At 47.5% G+C, this 15,343-nt stretch overlaps 1 protein-coding gene across 5 annotated transcripts in view; it reads right to left on the bottom strand.

Moving 5' to 3' along the window:
* PPFIBP2 (PPFIB scaffold protein 2) overlaps positions 1 to 15,343 on the bottom strand; it is a 159,065-nt gene that overhangs the window by 83,496 nt on the left and 60,226 nt on the right. Inside the window, exon 1 of one of the 5 annotated variants that reach the window (XM_027766293.1) lies at positions 11,027 to 11,375. The exons of the other annotated variants lie outside the window; for them this stretch is intronic. Within the exon in view, the coding sequence (XP_027622094.1) occupies positions 11,027 to 11,074 (48 nt within the window). The 5' untranslated portion in view covers positions 11,075 to 11,375. Of the gene's footprint in view, positions 1 to 11,026; positions 11,376 to 15,343 lie in introns of those variants that run through there. 5 annotated transcript variants of the gene reach the window in all.

Raw genomic sequence — 15,343 nt, 5'->3', positions numbered from 1 at the left:
TGATCAGAAGACCAGGGCTGCACCCAACCTTATGTGTAATCTCATAGGGAACCTCATCATCTCATTTTCCCAGGTTTTTTTGGTAGAGAAAATTCCACTTCACTGAGCAGCCAAGAGGACTGGTGAAGTCAACATACATGAAAACAAGAAGAACTAAAAGTACAGAACGTGCTTTATAGCAGGATGCTTTAATGATTCTTCTGTGTAACATAAATAGTTTCTGAATGATCATGGGAATATGGAAGTCACTTAAATGGCTTTGTTTAAGCCCAAAGGCCAAAGTTCAGTTAGAAGCAGTTCATTCCTTCTAAGAGTTTTAATAACCCATTCTTTTGTGCAAGAGAACAAGAAAGGCAATATTCCTGATCCGAACACCTAATAAATATCTATAAAAATCTGTACGAATAACCCAAGGGAACAATAACCAAAATACTTGCAGGGTAGGAAGAAAAAAAAATGCCTAGGTGACAACACAGAACCCACTGTTAGCTAACAGCCCGGCAACTGTGCTTTGGGCACGGAGACCTGTTCACTTTTCCACTGTCCCTGAAAAGGTGCCCACACTTTAAGTCTTATCTACACAGACACGACTTTTTCCTCCCTGCAAGTGTTTTACTATGTACTATATACATGTGTGTGTGTGTGTGTGTGTGTGTGTGTGAAAAGGATACCTTTACATTGTTATGAGCAAAGCAAGGATGGTGGATAGCTCACACTGAAGAAGGGAAAAACAAAAACCAAAAAACTAGTCTCCCCGAGGAGTTCCTCACATACATTTTAAAGTTAAGGCTGGGAGTCTTAGACACATGATCAGTTCAGTGTTATTAAAACTTAAATTTTGGAGGCCATCAGGTTTGTGGTGGTTCAGGCACTGGACTCTACATGGTCATGGTTCGAGTCCTGGACATAGCAGCTTTCTCTCTCTCTTTATCTCTCTCTCTCTCTCTAGTGAGCATATGTGCCCTATAGCAAACTAAAAAAAAATAAATAAAATTAAATAATAATTATATAAAGAAAAAAAAAACCTTGAATGTTTCAGGCCATTTGGTGGCGTGGTAGTTAAGGCAGTAGGACCCCACAGAGCCGACTATGCACTTTGAGTCCTTAAACAGGCGGCTTGAAAAACATGCTGATGCGTGTGCATGCCCAAAATTCTAAGAAAAGAATGACTGATAAGGGACTGTGGTGTGGCTATTCCCCCCAAAGAGCAGATTCTCTTTCTCTTTTTCTCCCGCCCCCACCCCATGGGCAGTCACCCTATAGCAAAAACTTGTTTTAAAAAGCAAGAGAGGGAACCAGCAGTTGGCGTAATGGCTGTGTCGCTGGACTCCCACGTGGTCGACCGCGGTTCGCGTCTCGGACCCGGTGGCTTAAATCTCATGCCGGGCGCGTGTGCGTGCGTGCCCAAGATCCCGAGAGGAGAATGGAGGAGAAGGGATTGCGGCGTGACCATCCCCCCTGGGGGGTGATTTCTCGCTTTCTGTCTCTATGTCTCTGTCTGTCTGGCGAGCGCACGCGCCCTATAGCAAAAACCTCTCCAAAAAAAAAAATTTAAAAAAAAAAAAAAAAGCAAGAGAAACAAAAAACATGGATGTTTATCTTTATTCTAGAAGTTAGGTCAAATTTAGGTTGAACAGGTTGAACATGAGCTTTCCAGTCAAATCAACCCCAGCATCCTCCTCAAAGCCGTCACCCTCCTCACTGCAGTGGCTGTTCAGATTCCATGATGCTTGCTCACTCCTGGTCTGGCCCTCCATTGGAGTTTGGTCAAGGGATGGCCTCGTTAGGCTCTCCACAGCACTCTGGATGGGACAGGAAAGCTGGATGCCCTGTGGAGGGTTGCCAAATTTCCAGGAGCATGACTCACCAATAGCCTGGCTGTCATCCACCAGGAGAACACAGCTTCACACATGCTGTGGTACACTGGAGGATGCTGGGTAGGAACATTCTGCAGCATTCCCTGCCTGGCATATCCCAGGAGATCTCCTGACGGCACTGCACTTCACTGACCTTGGGGAGAGTTGGTTCCCAGTAGAGCAATGGGGCCAGGGAGCGATTGCAATGGGGATGTCATTTAATATGCAAGTAAGAATGTGGGAAAAATCCCAACACCATGGGACAGCTCTGGCCATCGGGATGGTTTTCAGCAGCAACAGTTGCTTCTCACGCTTCCTGCCTCAGGGTACTCAAAAATATCTGCCTTCATTTTTCGATAGCAAGGTTTATCAGATCTTGGCCAGATAAAAAGTCACATTTCCTTCAATGCTTCTAATAAGTTATGGTAGTAAGGGCATTGGGTTCCCATATGACCAAATACTGTTCGAGTCTCAGACCTGGTGGCTTGAAAATCACACCAGGCACGTGTGCACGCATACCCAAAACCCAGGAGGAGAATGGAGGGGAAGGGACTGCTGCATGGCCACCTCCCCGGGGGAATAATTTCTCACTTCCTTCTCTCTGTCTCTGTCTCTCTGTGGTGAGCACACATGCCCTATGGCAAAAACCTAAAAAATTAAATAAACACAAGAGTGATGAATTGCTTCTTTGAAAAAGTCAAACAAAAAAAAAAAAGGATTTGAAAAATAAGTGGCTCACAGAGGCTGTGGTCAATTCCCGTTACATGGCTCAGGTTACTCATCTCCAAGGGAACCAAGCAGTATGAGTGTAGGCAGGTGCTTGTAAACAGGAAAACTTCCTCTAGATTCTTTGGTTAAGGAGTTATAGCTGACAGTTACTATAAACCCAGCTGTTCCCAGGACTGGTTCTACTTTTTTGAGGTAAAGAACAGACAAACCATTCTACTATCTTTGACACAGTGTTAAAGTTTGTTCTAAATGTAGTGAGCAGAGTACAATTGGGTCCTTAGCCACCAGGAGTCCAACAAAGTGATCTCATCTTGACCTTGGCCCTGACATTCTCCTCCTCTTGCTTTTGACTATACATAAGGAGAGGCTCAATGTTGCTGGTGGGGTTATCTTTATTCAATTATCTAAATGTCCACTCCTAAAAAGAACAAAGCAGTTAAGAGTGAATTAAATAACTCCTTGGTTGACCAATGTTCATGTAATCACACTTCATTTGCAATATTTATTGAATGATTCAAATAATCCTGAGCACCTACTCAAGTGCCACTCTCTGTGCTAAGCAATAATTCAGTCCCTGGTCTCAGAAAGCTCTGTAGTCAGTCTTAACAGATAATAAGAATAAAAAAGATTAAAAAACAAAAAAGCTTTATAGCAGGACATAGAGGGGCCAGAAAAGTCACAACACATTTTTCTTTTTTTTTAATGCAAAAATGTGTCATGACTTTTCCAACAACCAAATAGTATGTACTATCGTACTTACAGAGAGATGTATGTACGCCAACAGTAGGGGAGTGCAATGGCTTCAACAGGTCCCCAAAAGTTCATGTGCTGGAAACTTAATTGCCAATTAAGTTACAATATTAATAGATGAGACCTTTGGTACCAGCAGTTAGCGTAATGGCCATGTTGCTGAACTCCCATGTAGCTAACTGCGGTTCGAGTCCCAGACCTGGTGGCTTAAACTCACGCCAGGCGCATGTGCATGCATGCCCAAGATCCCAAGAGAAATATGGAGGAGAAGGGATTGCAATGTGGCCATCTCCGCTTGGGGGGGGGGGTGATCTCTCGCTTTCTGTCTCTCTATCTTTCTGGCAAGCACATGTACCCTATAGCAAAAACCTCTCCCCAAAAAAAGAAAAAAAAAATAGATGAGACCTTTAAGAGGTAATTAGGTCACCAAGGCTCTGCCCTCATGAATGTATTAATGTTGTTACTGCAGAAGTGGGTTAGTTATCATAGGAGTAGGCTCCTGATAAGGGGTTAAGTTTGGCTCCCATTTTTTCTGTCTCATGTGCTTGCTTGCCCTTCCATCATGTTAAGAGACAGCCAAAGAGCCCTCACCAGATGAATCCCCTTGATCCTGGACTTCTCAGTCTCTAGACTATGAGCCAAACAAATCTCTTTTCCATATAAATTACCCAGTCTATGGCATTCTGTTTTAGCAGCAGGAAAAGAAAAAAAAAAAAAGACTAAGGCAGAGAAGGACAAATACATTTTATCTTCAAAGGTTAGACAAAGCTTCACAGTGGAGATACTTCAACAGTTGAGTCTGAAGGTTACAAAGGAATTTGCCCAGGAGAACAGAAGAACAGCACCTTTGGAAATAGTTTTCCCAACACAGACAGACTAATCACAAAGCCATGACAATCACTTCAGGTGCCCTGGGCTTCCAGAACTGACAGGAAAAACAAATTAACCATAAGCTCTCCAACCAAGAGGTTGGGGTAAAGCTCCTAAATGATCTTCCTGGGGCACTAGATTTGGAGTAAGAGAAACACATTTGATTACCAAGATCTTTTGCCAGAATTATAGCCTTGACTAAGCTCAATGACTGGTAAATTCTCTTTATCAAGTGGCTGGATACATTAGGAGCTTATGCTACTGTGTGCTGAAGTGGTATTTGTATGTGTACTGGTATCCTGTGAAGAGATGATATCAAAGCCAGAAGGAGAGTAAAAGAAGAGATTTCTTGAAGACTTTCTTCATCCTGCCACCTCCACTAGAGGCACTGACTCACTACTGAAAACACCCTCAGAGACAGAGCAGTGGCACTGGGTGGGGGTGGAGTGGGCACTATGACTGTTTTCGCTTCCCTGGAGGCCTTACCATTAACTGCCTAGAGCTTCTTAGATTTCTTAGAGCTTCCATATGAACAGCCAACAACCAAATAGACACAAAAGATCCATAAATGGACAATATGGAATTAGGCAAGGGACAGAGTAAGGAGCTGTTCCCCTGGTCAAAAGAATGCCATTAACCCTAAGAGAATCCCAAATGGGAATAAGTTAAAGGGAAGTGATGGAAAAGGGTGTTTGGGAACTAGAGGCAACAAGAATAAAATTATAGAAATAATTTTTTAAATGACTTCAGGGATGAAGTCAATGTGCTGTGAATTTGAAAGTAACCATGAAGGAAAGGAGATGGCAAGTTATTAGTGTCTTTTTCAAGAATTTTTTTAAGGCTTTTTCCATAGGGCAAATGTATTCACAAGTGAGAGAGAGAGAGAGAGAGAGAGAGAGAGAGAGGAGAGTGAGTGGTGAGAGGGCAAGTGAGAAATCACCCCCAAGAGGGATAGCCACACCTAATCCCTTCTCCTCCATTCTCCTCGACACATGCACATATATCCAGCATGATTTTCACGCTACCAGGTCTGGAACTCAAACTGCAGTGGACATGTAGGAGTCCAGCACCTCAACCACCACACCTCCTGCTGGCCCCTCTTTCAGGAATCTTAATTAAGTAATTAATTAATTATTTTTTTGAGAATTTTGCTTTAGGGCACGTGTGCTCACCTAAGAGAAAGAGACAGAAAGCAAGAAATCACCCCAGGGGTGACGGCCATGCCACAATTCCTTCTCCTCCATTCTTCTCTTGGGATCTTGGGCATGCATACACAAGCACCCAGTGTGACTTTTAAGTCACCAGGTCCAAGATTTAAACCACAGTCGACTATGTGAGAGTCCAGTGACATAACCATTACGCCATCTGCTGGTCCCTCTTTCAGGAATCTTAATGGTGAAAGGCAGGTAAGTTATAAGGCAGAATGAAGAGGCAAACACAGGGGAAAAGATAGTTCTACCTTTTCCCCCAAGACTTGATAAGAAGCATTTTCTGTGGAGGGTGGATAGGTAGGGAGGAAATGAAAAAGAAACAATTAGAAGAAAATGAGGATTGAAACAGGATTGGGTTGAGAGGGCAGGATACTAGAATAACCTTGCTGAGAGGACTCCTGACCTGGGAAACAAAAGGAAGTTGAAAAATGATAATTGTAAAATAGTTACTTTTTGTGGCAAAGAGGAGAGAAGATGAGTGAATAGTTTGGCTGCTCTTTTTTTCAATGAAGTTGGCAATGACACCAGTTGAGAGGGGACTGTGAGGTTGGAGACTGATGACAAAGTGTGAAAGAGCTATACCAGAGGATGGACAATACGAGTGCAGAGATGAGCCAAAGAAGGTCCTGGCATGGTTGCCAGCCCCTGCAATTCCAAGTGCTGTGCTACTCTGGAAAATCCATTCAGCAAATGACCCTGATGGGATGTCACTTCACCAAATCCCACTGGGTAAAAGATGCTTGAGAGCTTCTCTTTGAGGCTCTAGCAGATAGAAGTCACATGGGCTAAGGTCAGAGATGGCAAAACTCTAGCTCCTAAATGTTACTGGAAACGTGACAGGCAGGAATGGCAGCTCTGTTGGCTAGAAATGGCAGCTACAGGAAATTGCAGATGGCTAAAATTCTTGAGTAACCCTACACAGTGTGGCCCCCCCACCCTTACCATGGGCTTGAAAAACCTTTCTGCTCAGTATCAAGGTTCGATACAGGGCTCTAGAGTAACCAGTGGTTGCCAGCAGTGATCCTTATAATCATCCCCATAACTAATACTTAGGAAATAATTTCTAAGCACTTTACTTACATGTATTGAATTATTCATCCACATTTTATAGTCAAAGAAATGGAATCTCAGGGAGGTCAAATAAATTGTCCAAGGTCACACAAGAGATAAGAACCCAAGAAGTCTAGACCCAGGGTCTATGCTCTTGGCCAGCAGAAGCTGCTGCCCATGTCAACCTCCACTGCAGCCCAACATGAATGCAAGACAAGGCAATGCCTTCGAGGACACCTGTGTATCTTTGCAGCTCTTCAGCCCAAGTGGCTAGACTACTTGACCAATCATTTGAGCACCAGATGTCAGAGAATCAGGTCTCACATGAGCAGCTTGAGTGCGTTCCATAGTCTACTGCAGGACCCAACCAATTGCATGGGGGATCCACAGTGATTCCTTTATTTTTTTACTTTGGGTTGGAATTTCGCTTAACACTGAGAGCTGGAAGCCTGGAAACACTATGAAGATGCTGACAGTCCTGGGATTTCCATTCCTAGGAAAATGAACTTCTGCTCAGAGGGCAATGGGTGGGATATAATAGACCCTGCTTGGAGCAATTTTTAGAGACTCTTTCATGGTTGTGTGGGTTGGATCCACTGACCTCAACAGAGGACAGGTGTGAGTTCTTTGTGAGTCAGGAACCACACAGCTGAAGGGGCTGAGGGCCTTCGGCAACTTGTGGCAGGAAAGATTTTTGTCCCTAGGCTCTGTCTTTTAGAATAATGGAGGATTAGCCCTGATCACTCAGTAACCATAGCCAAGCCAGCCAGAGCCAGAGCCAGCAACCAGTAGAGCCTCTGGTTACCTATGAAGGCCCACGTTGAAGGACTAGATGGTCTAAGATACACTGCTAGGATGGAAACAACCTGGCCCATCTGGCCATCTTTTGACTTCCTTGTTGTGCCTGGGGAAATAGCAGTTAACTGCAAACACATTTTTAAATGCCTCCTACATGCACAGTATTATGCTCAGCATTTGATATGTATTATCTTACTTGATCCTCACAAAAACATGGCAGGCACTATGATCCTTCTTATTTCACAGATGAAGAAAGCCAGGCTTCGGAGGCAATCTTCATAAGATCAGATAGCTAGTAAATGCGGCAAAGCCAGAATTCTAACCCAGGCCTGCCTCCAAACTGCACATTCTTAACTGGAATGGTGCATACTGCCATCCCTCAAAGGGACTGGAACAATGCTTCCTTTCTGAGCAACTAATTCTCTTCCAGCCCTGAGCTTTTAGGGTCTTCCCTTGCCTGAGGCATTATCCTCCTGAGCTGGTCAAAGGGCAAGGCCTCCTACCCCACCAGAGCACACCTCCCTGGCACCTCTTTTTCTAGAGCCCAACTCCTCTGAACAAAAGAACTAAGGAGGAGAGTGAAGGAGACAGTGCTTCCATCTCCCAATACACAAGTTCAGAAAAACTTGCTCTCTGGTTGAAGGAAGGGGTGGGTGAGCTGAGCAAACAAGAAGTGCTAGAGGCCTGGGCTGGAGAGGCCGGGAATGGAGTCAGCAAAGGATCCCTTGGAAAGGAGGGGCTTGCTGGAGTCAGATGAAGTGGTTGGGGAAATAGGAGGAAAAGGAGGATGTGGGGTAAAAGCTCAGAGAAAGGATGGAGTGTGCTTGAAAACTCACTGGCATAGACGAAGGAGCCAGCCAATGGCATGGTAGTTAAGGCAGCTGGATCCCACATGGCCGACTATGTGGTTCAAGTCTTGGACCCAGGGGCTTGAGAAACACATTGGGCATGTGTGTATGCTTACCCAAAAAAATCCTGAGAGGAGAATACAGGAGATGCGATTGTGGCATGGCCTCCCCCCAGGGGAGCCGTCTCAATCTTTTTCTCTCTCTCTCTCTCTCTCAGTGAGCGCATACGCCCTGTAGCAAAAATTAAAATAAATAAATAAAGCTGAGGTTTAAAAAAAAAAAAAAAAGGTAAGTTGAGGCTGGGTTTCCAAGAGTCTCAAAGCCCAAAGCTGGAGATACTGAGCTCACTCTTTCAGACAAAAAAGTGAGTCCTAGGGACTCCTGAACAGGGTCACAGGATGAAAGAGGACTTCCTTCCAGGATTTTAAAATCTGATATTAGAGTTAAGAATAAACAGGGACAACACTCTAATCACACTACCTATGACATGTTCAGTACTTTATATTTTGCTTTTCTCAATGCTTCTCAAAATGTTTAAAGTAGAAGAAAAATATCTTTTTTTTTTTTTTTTTTTTTTTATCACTTGTCACCCTGAGGAGTGCCGAAGTCTCCTTGCTTAGAACGTCCATCAGCAAACTTCCAACTGTTCACAGGAGCTGAAGCTCCACTGGGTCTCAGGACCAAAGAGCCTTTTTTTTTTTTTTTTCAATTATTTAATTTTATTCATCATCACTATTATTTTTTTAATTTGACCAGAGAGAAAGACAGATGGAGAAAGAAAGCGAGAAAGCAAGCCACCATGCCCAGGACTTAACCCATAAACAGCTATGTGGGAGTCCAACGCCTCAACCACCATGCCCTTTGGGCCCCTCAAAGAGCCTTCTTAAATCTCATCATATGCAGAATCAATTCCTCCAGACAGAACTGTCCCTGCACAAGGCACAGAGATACCTCTGCTCCAGTGAGCCCAGGCACATGGCATCCAGAAGGACCCATTAGTTTAAAAGCATTGTTTTCGATACAGAGAAATAAAGGCCAAGTGGTGGCAAGTGTATTTCCAGTCTGTTTCCTCCCAGCATCTCCCCAGCGAGGCTTTTTAAAAACTTAAGATGATGCAGACGTTTGCTAAAATGACTGGTCATCTCAGCATACTTTCTAGTGGCTGCTATGCCCCATCTCTTGCTAACCAGGGGCTGAGCAGAGACGGGATATCTGCTGAGTTTTAAACCAGTAATTTCCTACATATTTGGCAGGAGAGCTGAAAAACGAGAGTGACGCTGAGAGAGAGAGAACAGGGTTCAAGACCAGGCTGCACCACTAATAGCTATGACCCCAATAACCATGGGATCCTTAGCCTCTCTCGGGCTTTGTTAAATGAGGGGTTTGCACTAGTTGATCGCTACAGGCCCCCCAGCCCTATAATTGTGTTTCGCTGCCTCACTTTTCCCAACACAGCTTACCATATGCCACATCACAGCTGGAGTAATTTTCTGAAAATATAAACTGGACTCCCCAATGCATTCCATGTCACTTGCCTGCTACAAGTCCCCCATCACTCAAACCACATCACCCGCCCTTACAGCAGCCTTCAGCATCTGTGTGACCTGGCACTGCCTGCCATCCCTGAGCTCAGCCACACTGGCTTCCTCTCAGTCTTGAAACCTGCCAGACCCCCTGTTGCTTTGGGACCTTTCCATAGAATACCCCCTTTGTCTGCAATGGGCTTCACCCTGTTTTTCACCTGACTTACTTCCACCCGTCTTTTTGGTTTTAGTGAAGTGCTATTTTTTTTTCCAAAGAAGGCTCCCTTGCTCCCCACCCCCACCCCCTTCCCAATCAACAGCCACCCTGACCCTTCTGCTGTTCTTTCTTGGGGCACGTATTGATTTGTCATCTATGGTTTATTTCCTGGGACTAACCCCCACCTCCTGCATGAGGTGCAAGAGCCTCAAAAGAACTGGTTTGACTTTGCCCCCCATGGTACACCAGCACCGAAACTCAAAAAACTACTGCTGGATGAGTGAGGCAGAGGGCACACACTAAAGCCAGCCCGCCCAGGGCTGGGGAGTTTGAGTCCAGGGACCCGCATGCTTCTTCTGAGCCTTCTTCTCCTGTTCTTCTGCAGATAGTGTCAAGTCTCTATCTGTCAGCTGCTTTTGCCCTTCCTGCCTCTGAAAAACCCACAGCCTGAAACTCCTCAGCCTGGAAATACATGCAAGCCTGTCTTAGTCAATTTAAATGCAGCCACGAAAGTGGACGGCACCTGAGCTCCACGAGGACGTTGCTACTCGGCCCAGCGTTCATTCATCCCTTGCTCACACTGCGCACTCACACACGTCCCCTAAAGAAAGGCATGAACGCGTGCAACCGGAACCCTCAACTCAGAGCATTCTAAAGAAAACTCCCGAGGGAGCCTTCCTTCTCTCCTCCTCCAGAAAATGCAGGAGCAGCTCATTCCACTGATGGCAGAAGCACCCTCCTCACCAGCTGGATAACATCAGAGCCGAGAAGGAGTTAAACGACTTCCGAATTCAGTGTGCTTTAAAAGGCAGCAGCTTCTTCTCTGCGTCCTGAAACCTAAAAGCAGTGGACACGTTTTTCTGGCCAGGCCACGGTGTGTGAAGCCTCTGACTGCTTCGAAGTTAAAATAACTAACTTTCTTCACTCCACTCTTGCCTTTCTGTACAGAGGCTCATTCACCAGAACATCAGCGACACAAAGACAGCTGTTTTCCCCCTAGTGTCTATAATTAGAGTCTCATGAAGAACTTGGCAACAACAGGGCTTTGCCGGACAAATACGTCCCCCCACAGAAAACACACGCGAACGCACGCTCCCACACTCACTCAAAATCCCCCAAGTGTCTCTCTCCTCTCATCGCCACGGAGACCTAGACAAAGCGGCCAGTCACTTACCCTCTTCAGCCACGAGAAATGCTTGTACACATCAATGTCCCCATCCATGCTGGGCACCCATGACAGCAGTTAGATTCCTTGGTTGAAAAAGCCCTTTTTCTGGCGGGAGACCAAGTTCTCTTCCTTGCCTCTGCCCCCTCCCCCTGCAGGAACACCAAGCAGTGTTCAAGTTTCCCCACTCCCTGGCCTGTGTCCTTCGGCCTTTCCCTTAAACAGTCTCAGATACACAAGGACTCAGACCCCCCCCTGCCGCTCCAGTGTCCTCCCCTGCCGCCCCCACAGACAGACACACAGGCTCCGGGACTGGGATCCAGAGCCCTGCGGAGCGATCAAACCTAACAAAAGGTAGAGGAAAAAGAAAGACTGGGACAGGAGTTGTAAACACACACACACACACACACACACACACACACACACACACACGGGAACGTTCTCGGTGATAATACCAGAAACTGCCAGAGGGAACCAGTCCCAAAGAAAATTCCTCGTCTGGCTTTCCCCTTGTGGAGTGGCTGGAACTCATTACCGAGAGCCCCTGATTTCCTGTCTCTGCTCCGCTCTGCATTTACCCACGGGCTCCCAGCTGCTCTCAGTTTATTTGGGGCTGGGGAGAAGACTAAAAATAAGCACGGCTCTTGGAGGAGCCTGCTGGTTCCCACACACAGCCTGACCCCCGCCCCGGAGCCCACGCCTACCCCTTTTCCAGGCCGGCGATGGTCTGTGCCCTCAGGAAAGTCTGTCGTTTCCAAAAAAGAACAGATTCGGAACCAGGTCTGGTCTACACTCTTGCCCTGCCATGCGCCAGGCCCAGTGCAAGATGTTTGCTGTCCTCGGCGCTGGTGGCACTATCCACCAGAGACCGGCTGCTGCCACCTCGGAGACCTTTGCCTCCCACTTGGGGGAGTCTGGCTCCAGGCTGCTGTCAGCCACTGCCATGGGGCTCCCTGGGGTCATGCTCTCCTGGGGTTAGGAGACTACTTCTGTCAAGTGCCAAGCCTGCCTCCCTGGCTATCCTCCACCCTGGGCCACCTGCTTTATAAACCAAGGCGGTGGAAAAGCTGAGGCTGCTTTCGGTGTGTCTCCATGAGACTTAGGGAGCAGTTCTAAGTAGGAAGGAGCCTTGGAGAGGCAGGAGGAAGCAGAAAGCTGTCTGCCTTCCCATCGGTGGGTCACATGCTGGCCTGCCCAGGGGCCTCTCCAGCACCCCCCCATACACTCCCTACTTCCTCCTCATGCTCCCATCTCCTTGAAAGCTCTCCTTACGACAGCTTCTCTTGCTTGGCCAGCCTTTACTGGGCAGGCTTTGGCGATGACTGATTATGAAAGTGACCTTTGATGTGGGTGCAGTGGGGACTGTGGTTACATGCAAGAGCCCTGCTTGCTGCTGCGGTAAATAACTTGCAGATCCACATCTTGTGACTGCGTGGGCCTTCCGGGTGCCCTTAGGGGGTTCCCAGGGGTCTTGGAACTCCCAGTCTGGAGAGAAGGGGCTACTGAGTGTTGGCAGGAGTCCCAACACAGCATCAACACTCACCAGGGCCCAGAAGCAGGGCTGGAAAGATCAGGCAGAAACAACGCCTGGCAGCACAGTCCCCAGCAGGCTGGCCTGGCCTACAGAGCACAGAGGCGGCAGGGAGGAGAGCTCTGGCCGCGAGCTGGCACGAGGGGAGTAAATTCCTGGAGACACACCCAGATCAGAGACCAGCAAGGAAAAACAGGCTCTGCTGCCCAGCTCTGAGCTCTGGACCCTCCTTTTGGCCTCTGACACAATTCCAGAGTACAACTGGAACCCATCCAGCCCTGTTCCCTGCCCAGACAGTGAGAAGTCATGCCAATGAAGGTATCTCTCAGGTCACAGGGCCAGGTAGGTTTCGGTTGCTGTGTTTTGTTTTGTCTTCTTCTGTCTAGAAGCCTGGGAAAGTCAAATGAAGAAGCTCATCTGGTCAACACACACTTGCCCGGCATCCAAGGCAAATGAAACCAACTTCCTGTCCTGGGTAAACACAGAACTGCCTGTCATATGGTGCGTAAGAAAGGTGTATCCGGGGCTCCGGGAAAAAAGAGGCAGGGAGCCGATGAGGGATCGGACGGGCAGAGGCAGGGCAGAACCCCAATCCTTGCAGGATGGGAGAAAGCCCCGCCCTCCCGGGAGCTCAGTGCCCTTCAGGAACCTGTATGACAGAGGAGGAAAGAGGTGGCAAGGCTGCAGACGCAGCCCTGCTGACTCCCACCTGCCCATGGAGACAGGGCTCGGGGCAGCCCCTCTCCGACCCATCCTGAGCACCCATACCCCTCTCTGCTTCCCCACTTGCCCGTCGTTCTGAACCACAGCTGATGGCTGACATGTGCATCTACTGCACCAGCCTGTAGGAATTGTGTCTGATTTCCAACCCGCCTCTCTAACACGTGTGCCAAGCACAAGTCTTGGTATACAGTAGGGACTCAAACACTCTCTGAATGCATGTTTGAGGCTTAAGCACAAGACTGGCAAAGTAAGACTAAAGTTCTTGGAGAACAGAGTTGTGAAGATCTGTTTAAGGGGTCATGTTCATCTATTAGCTCAACTCAAGTGCAATAAACAAAGGGAAGGAGCAAGAGAAAATGGGAACAGAGAGAATTGGGGATGGGAGGATCCAGACAAGCTGCAGCCAAATTCTTGCCATATTTCATAGTATCTTCAATTAGCAAGTCTTACCTCAGCCTTCTTTTTTTTAAGATAGATTTTTGTTAAAGGGTACATGCACTCCCAGAGAGAGACAGAGAGACAAGAACTCACCCTCCAAGGGGGATGCCCATGCCACAATTCCTTCTCCTCCATTCTCCTCTTGAGATTTTGGGCACACATGCACACATACCCAGTGTGAGTTTTAAGTCACCAGGTCTGGGAATTGAACCATGGTCCACTGCATGGGAGTCCACTGACATCATCATTGTGCCATCTGCTGGTCCTGTCAGCCATTTTTTTTTTTTAAGGTTTTTGCTATAAGGCATGTACACACGCCAGAGAGAAAGAGAGAGGGAAAGTGAGAAATCAGCCCCAGTGAGGATGGCCACTCTGCAATCCCTTCTCCATTCTCCTCTTAGGATTTTGGGCATGCATGCACATGCATTGGTGTGATTTTCAAACTGCCAGGCCCAGAACTTGAACCGCGGTCAGTCATGTAGGAGTTCCATACCTTAACCACACCAATTGTTGCCCCATGTTTAATTAATACTTACATTGTAATTCAACTAAGAAATCCGCTAAATAACACTCCAAAATGACCCAGGAGCAGGGCACGTGTGTGGTATGTGTGGCTGGCAGAGAGAGAAATGGGGATGAGAGAACTAGATGAATACAGGAGCGAGGGCACTCCCTCACCACTAACTCCCCAGGGCAGCTGCACCCACCCTCAGCTCCCTCATCTGCTGCTGCGGCAAACCTTAGGCTACACCACACTCACCTAGAAGGCTGTCCTGCCCAGGGACGCTCACAGGGGTTCACAGATGGGCTTCAGGCGATCAGATAAGGCCCTGAATACAACCTAAAGCACATACTGCACAAAGGACTATGTGTATGGATGCCGCTCCATGTCTCTGAGAACAGTTTTCACCAGATACTCAAAATGATCTGTGACTCCCATAAAGTTAGAAGCCTGGCTTTTATCTGGCCGGAGCAGCCACCCCTGAAAGTTTAGACTGCCCTCACGAATGGGCCATGGGGAGTCTTACTTCCATTCTACTCTCCTGCAAGGGGAAGTTTCAAGGATTTCCTGGCCCTATCTCTGAAGAAAGAAGTCCTCGGGAACCATACAGGGTATACAGATTGGAGTCATTACAGTGACCCTGACACCTCTCCGACCCTTCCCAGAAGCATTTCACTGCAATTGACCTGCAACCAGACTCAGCTCACACTGTCTGGAACATGAGGTAGCCAGCTGAGAGCATAGGGCCAGGAGATATGAGCCAGAGCATTCTGTGAGCTCAGGAAGGGGCAGAGAAAGGCCTATCGGGGAGGGCCTCCTGAGGTGCTGCACCTGAGCCCGATCTCTGTGGGCAGGTAAGAGCGAGCAAGGTGGATGAAGACCTGCTGTGTCAGAGGCCTGAGTGGTTGGCTTGAGCCAGGAAGCTCGCTGCAGCCTATTTCTGTTCTTGCTCCCATCCCAGAGCCTAGAAGAGAACCCTGGGTTGTCACCTATCTAGCTTTAGTTCCAGGTGCTTGAGGGAGCAGCTGATGGGGGTCCCTGAGCTTCAGTCCTGCCAACTACCAGGACTCAGCAGCATCTTATTGGGCAGAACTGTGGACTGAGCAGAGCCTTGTGGCTCACGAGCCAATCT

This window comes from Tupaia chinensis, unplaced genomic scaffold (assembly GCF_000334495.1).
Source record: "Tupaia chinensis unplaced genomic scaffold, TupChi_1.0 Scaffold142134_1, whole genome shotgun sequence".
Taxonomy (NCBI): Eukaryota; Metazoa; Chordata; class Mammalia; order Scandentia; family Tupaiidae; genus Tupaia; species Tupaia belangeri.
Note: the sequence above shows the minus strand (reverse complement) of the source record. Positions and strands in the feature narration are given on the sequence as shown.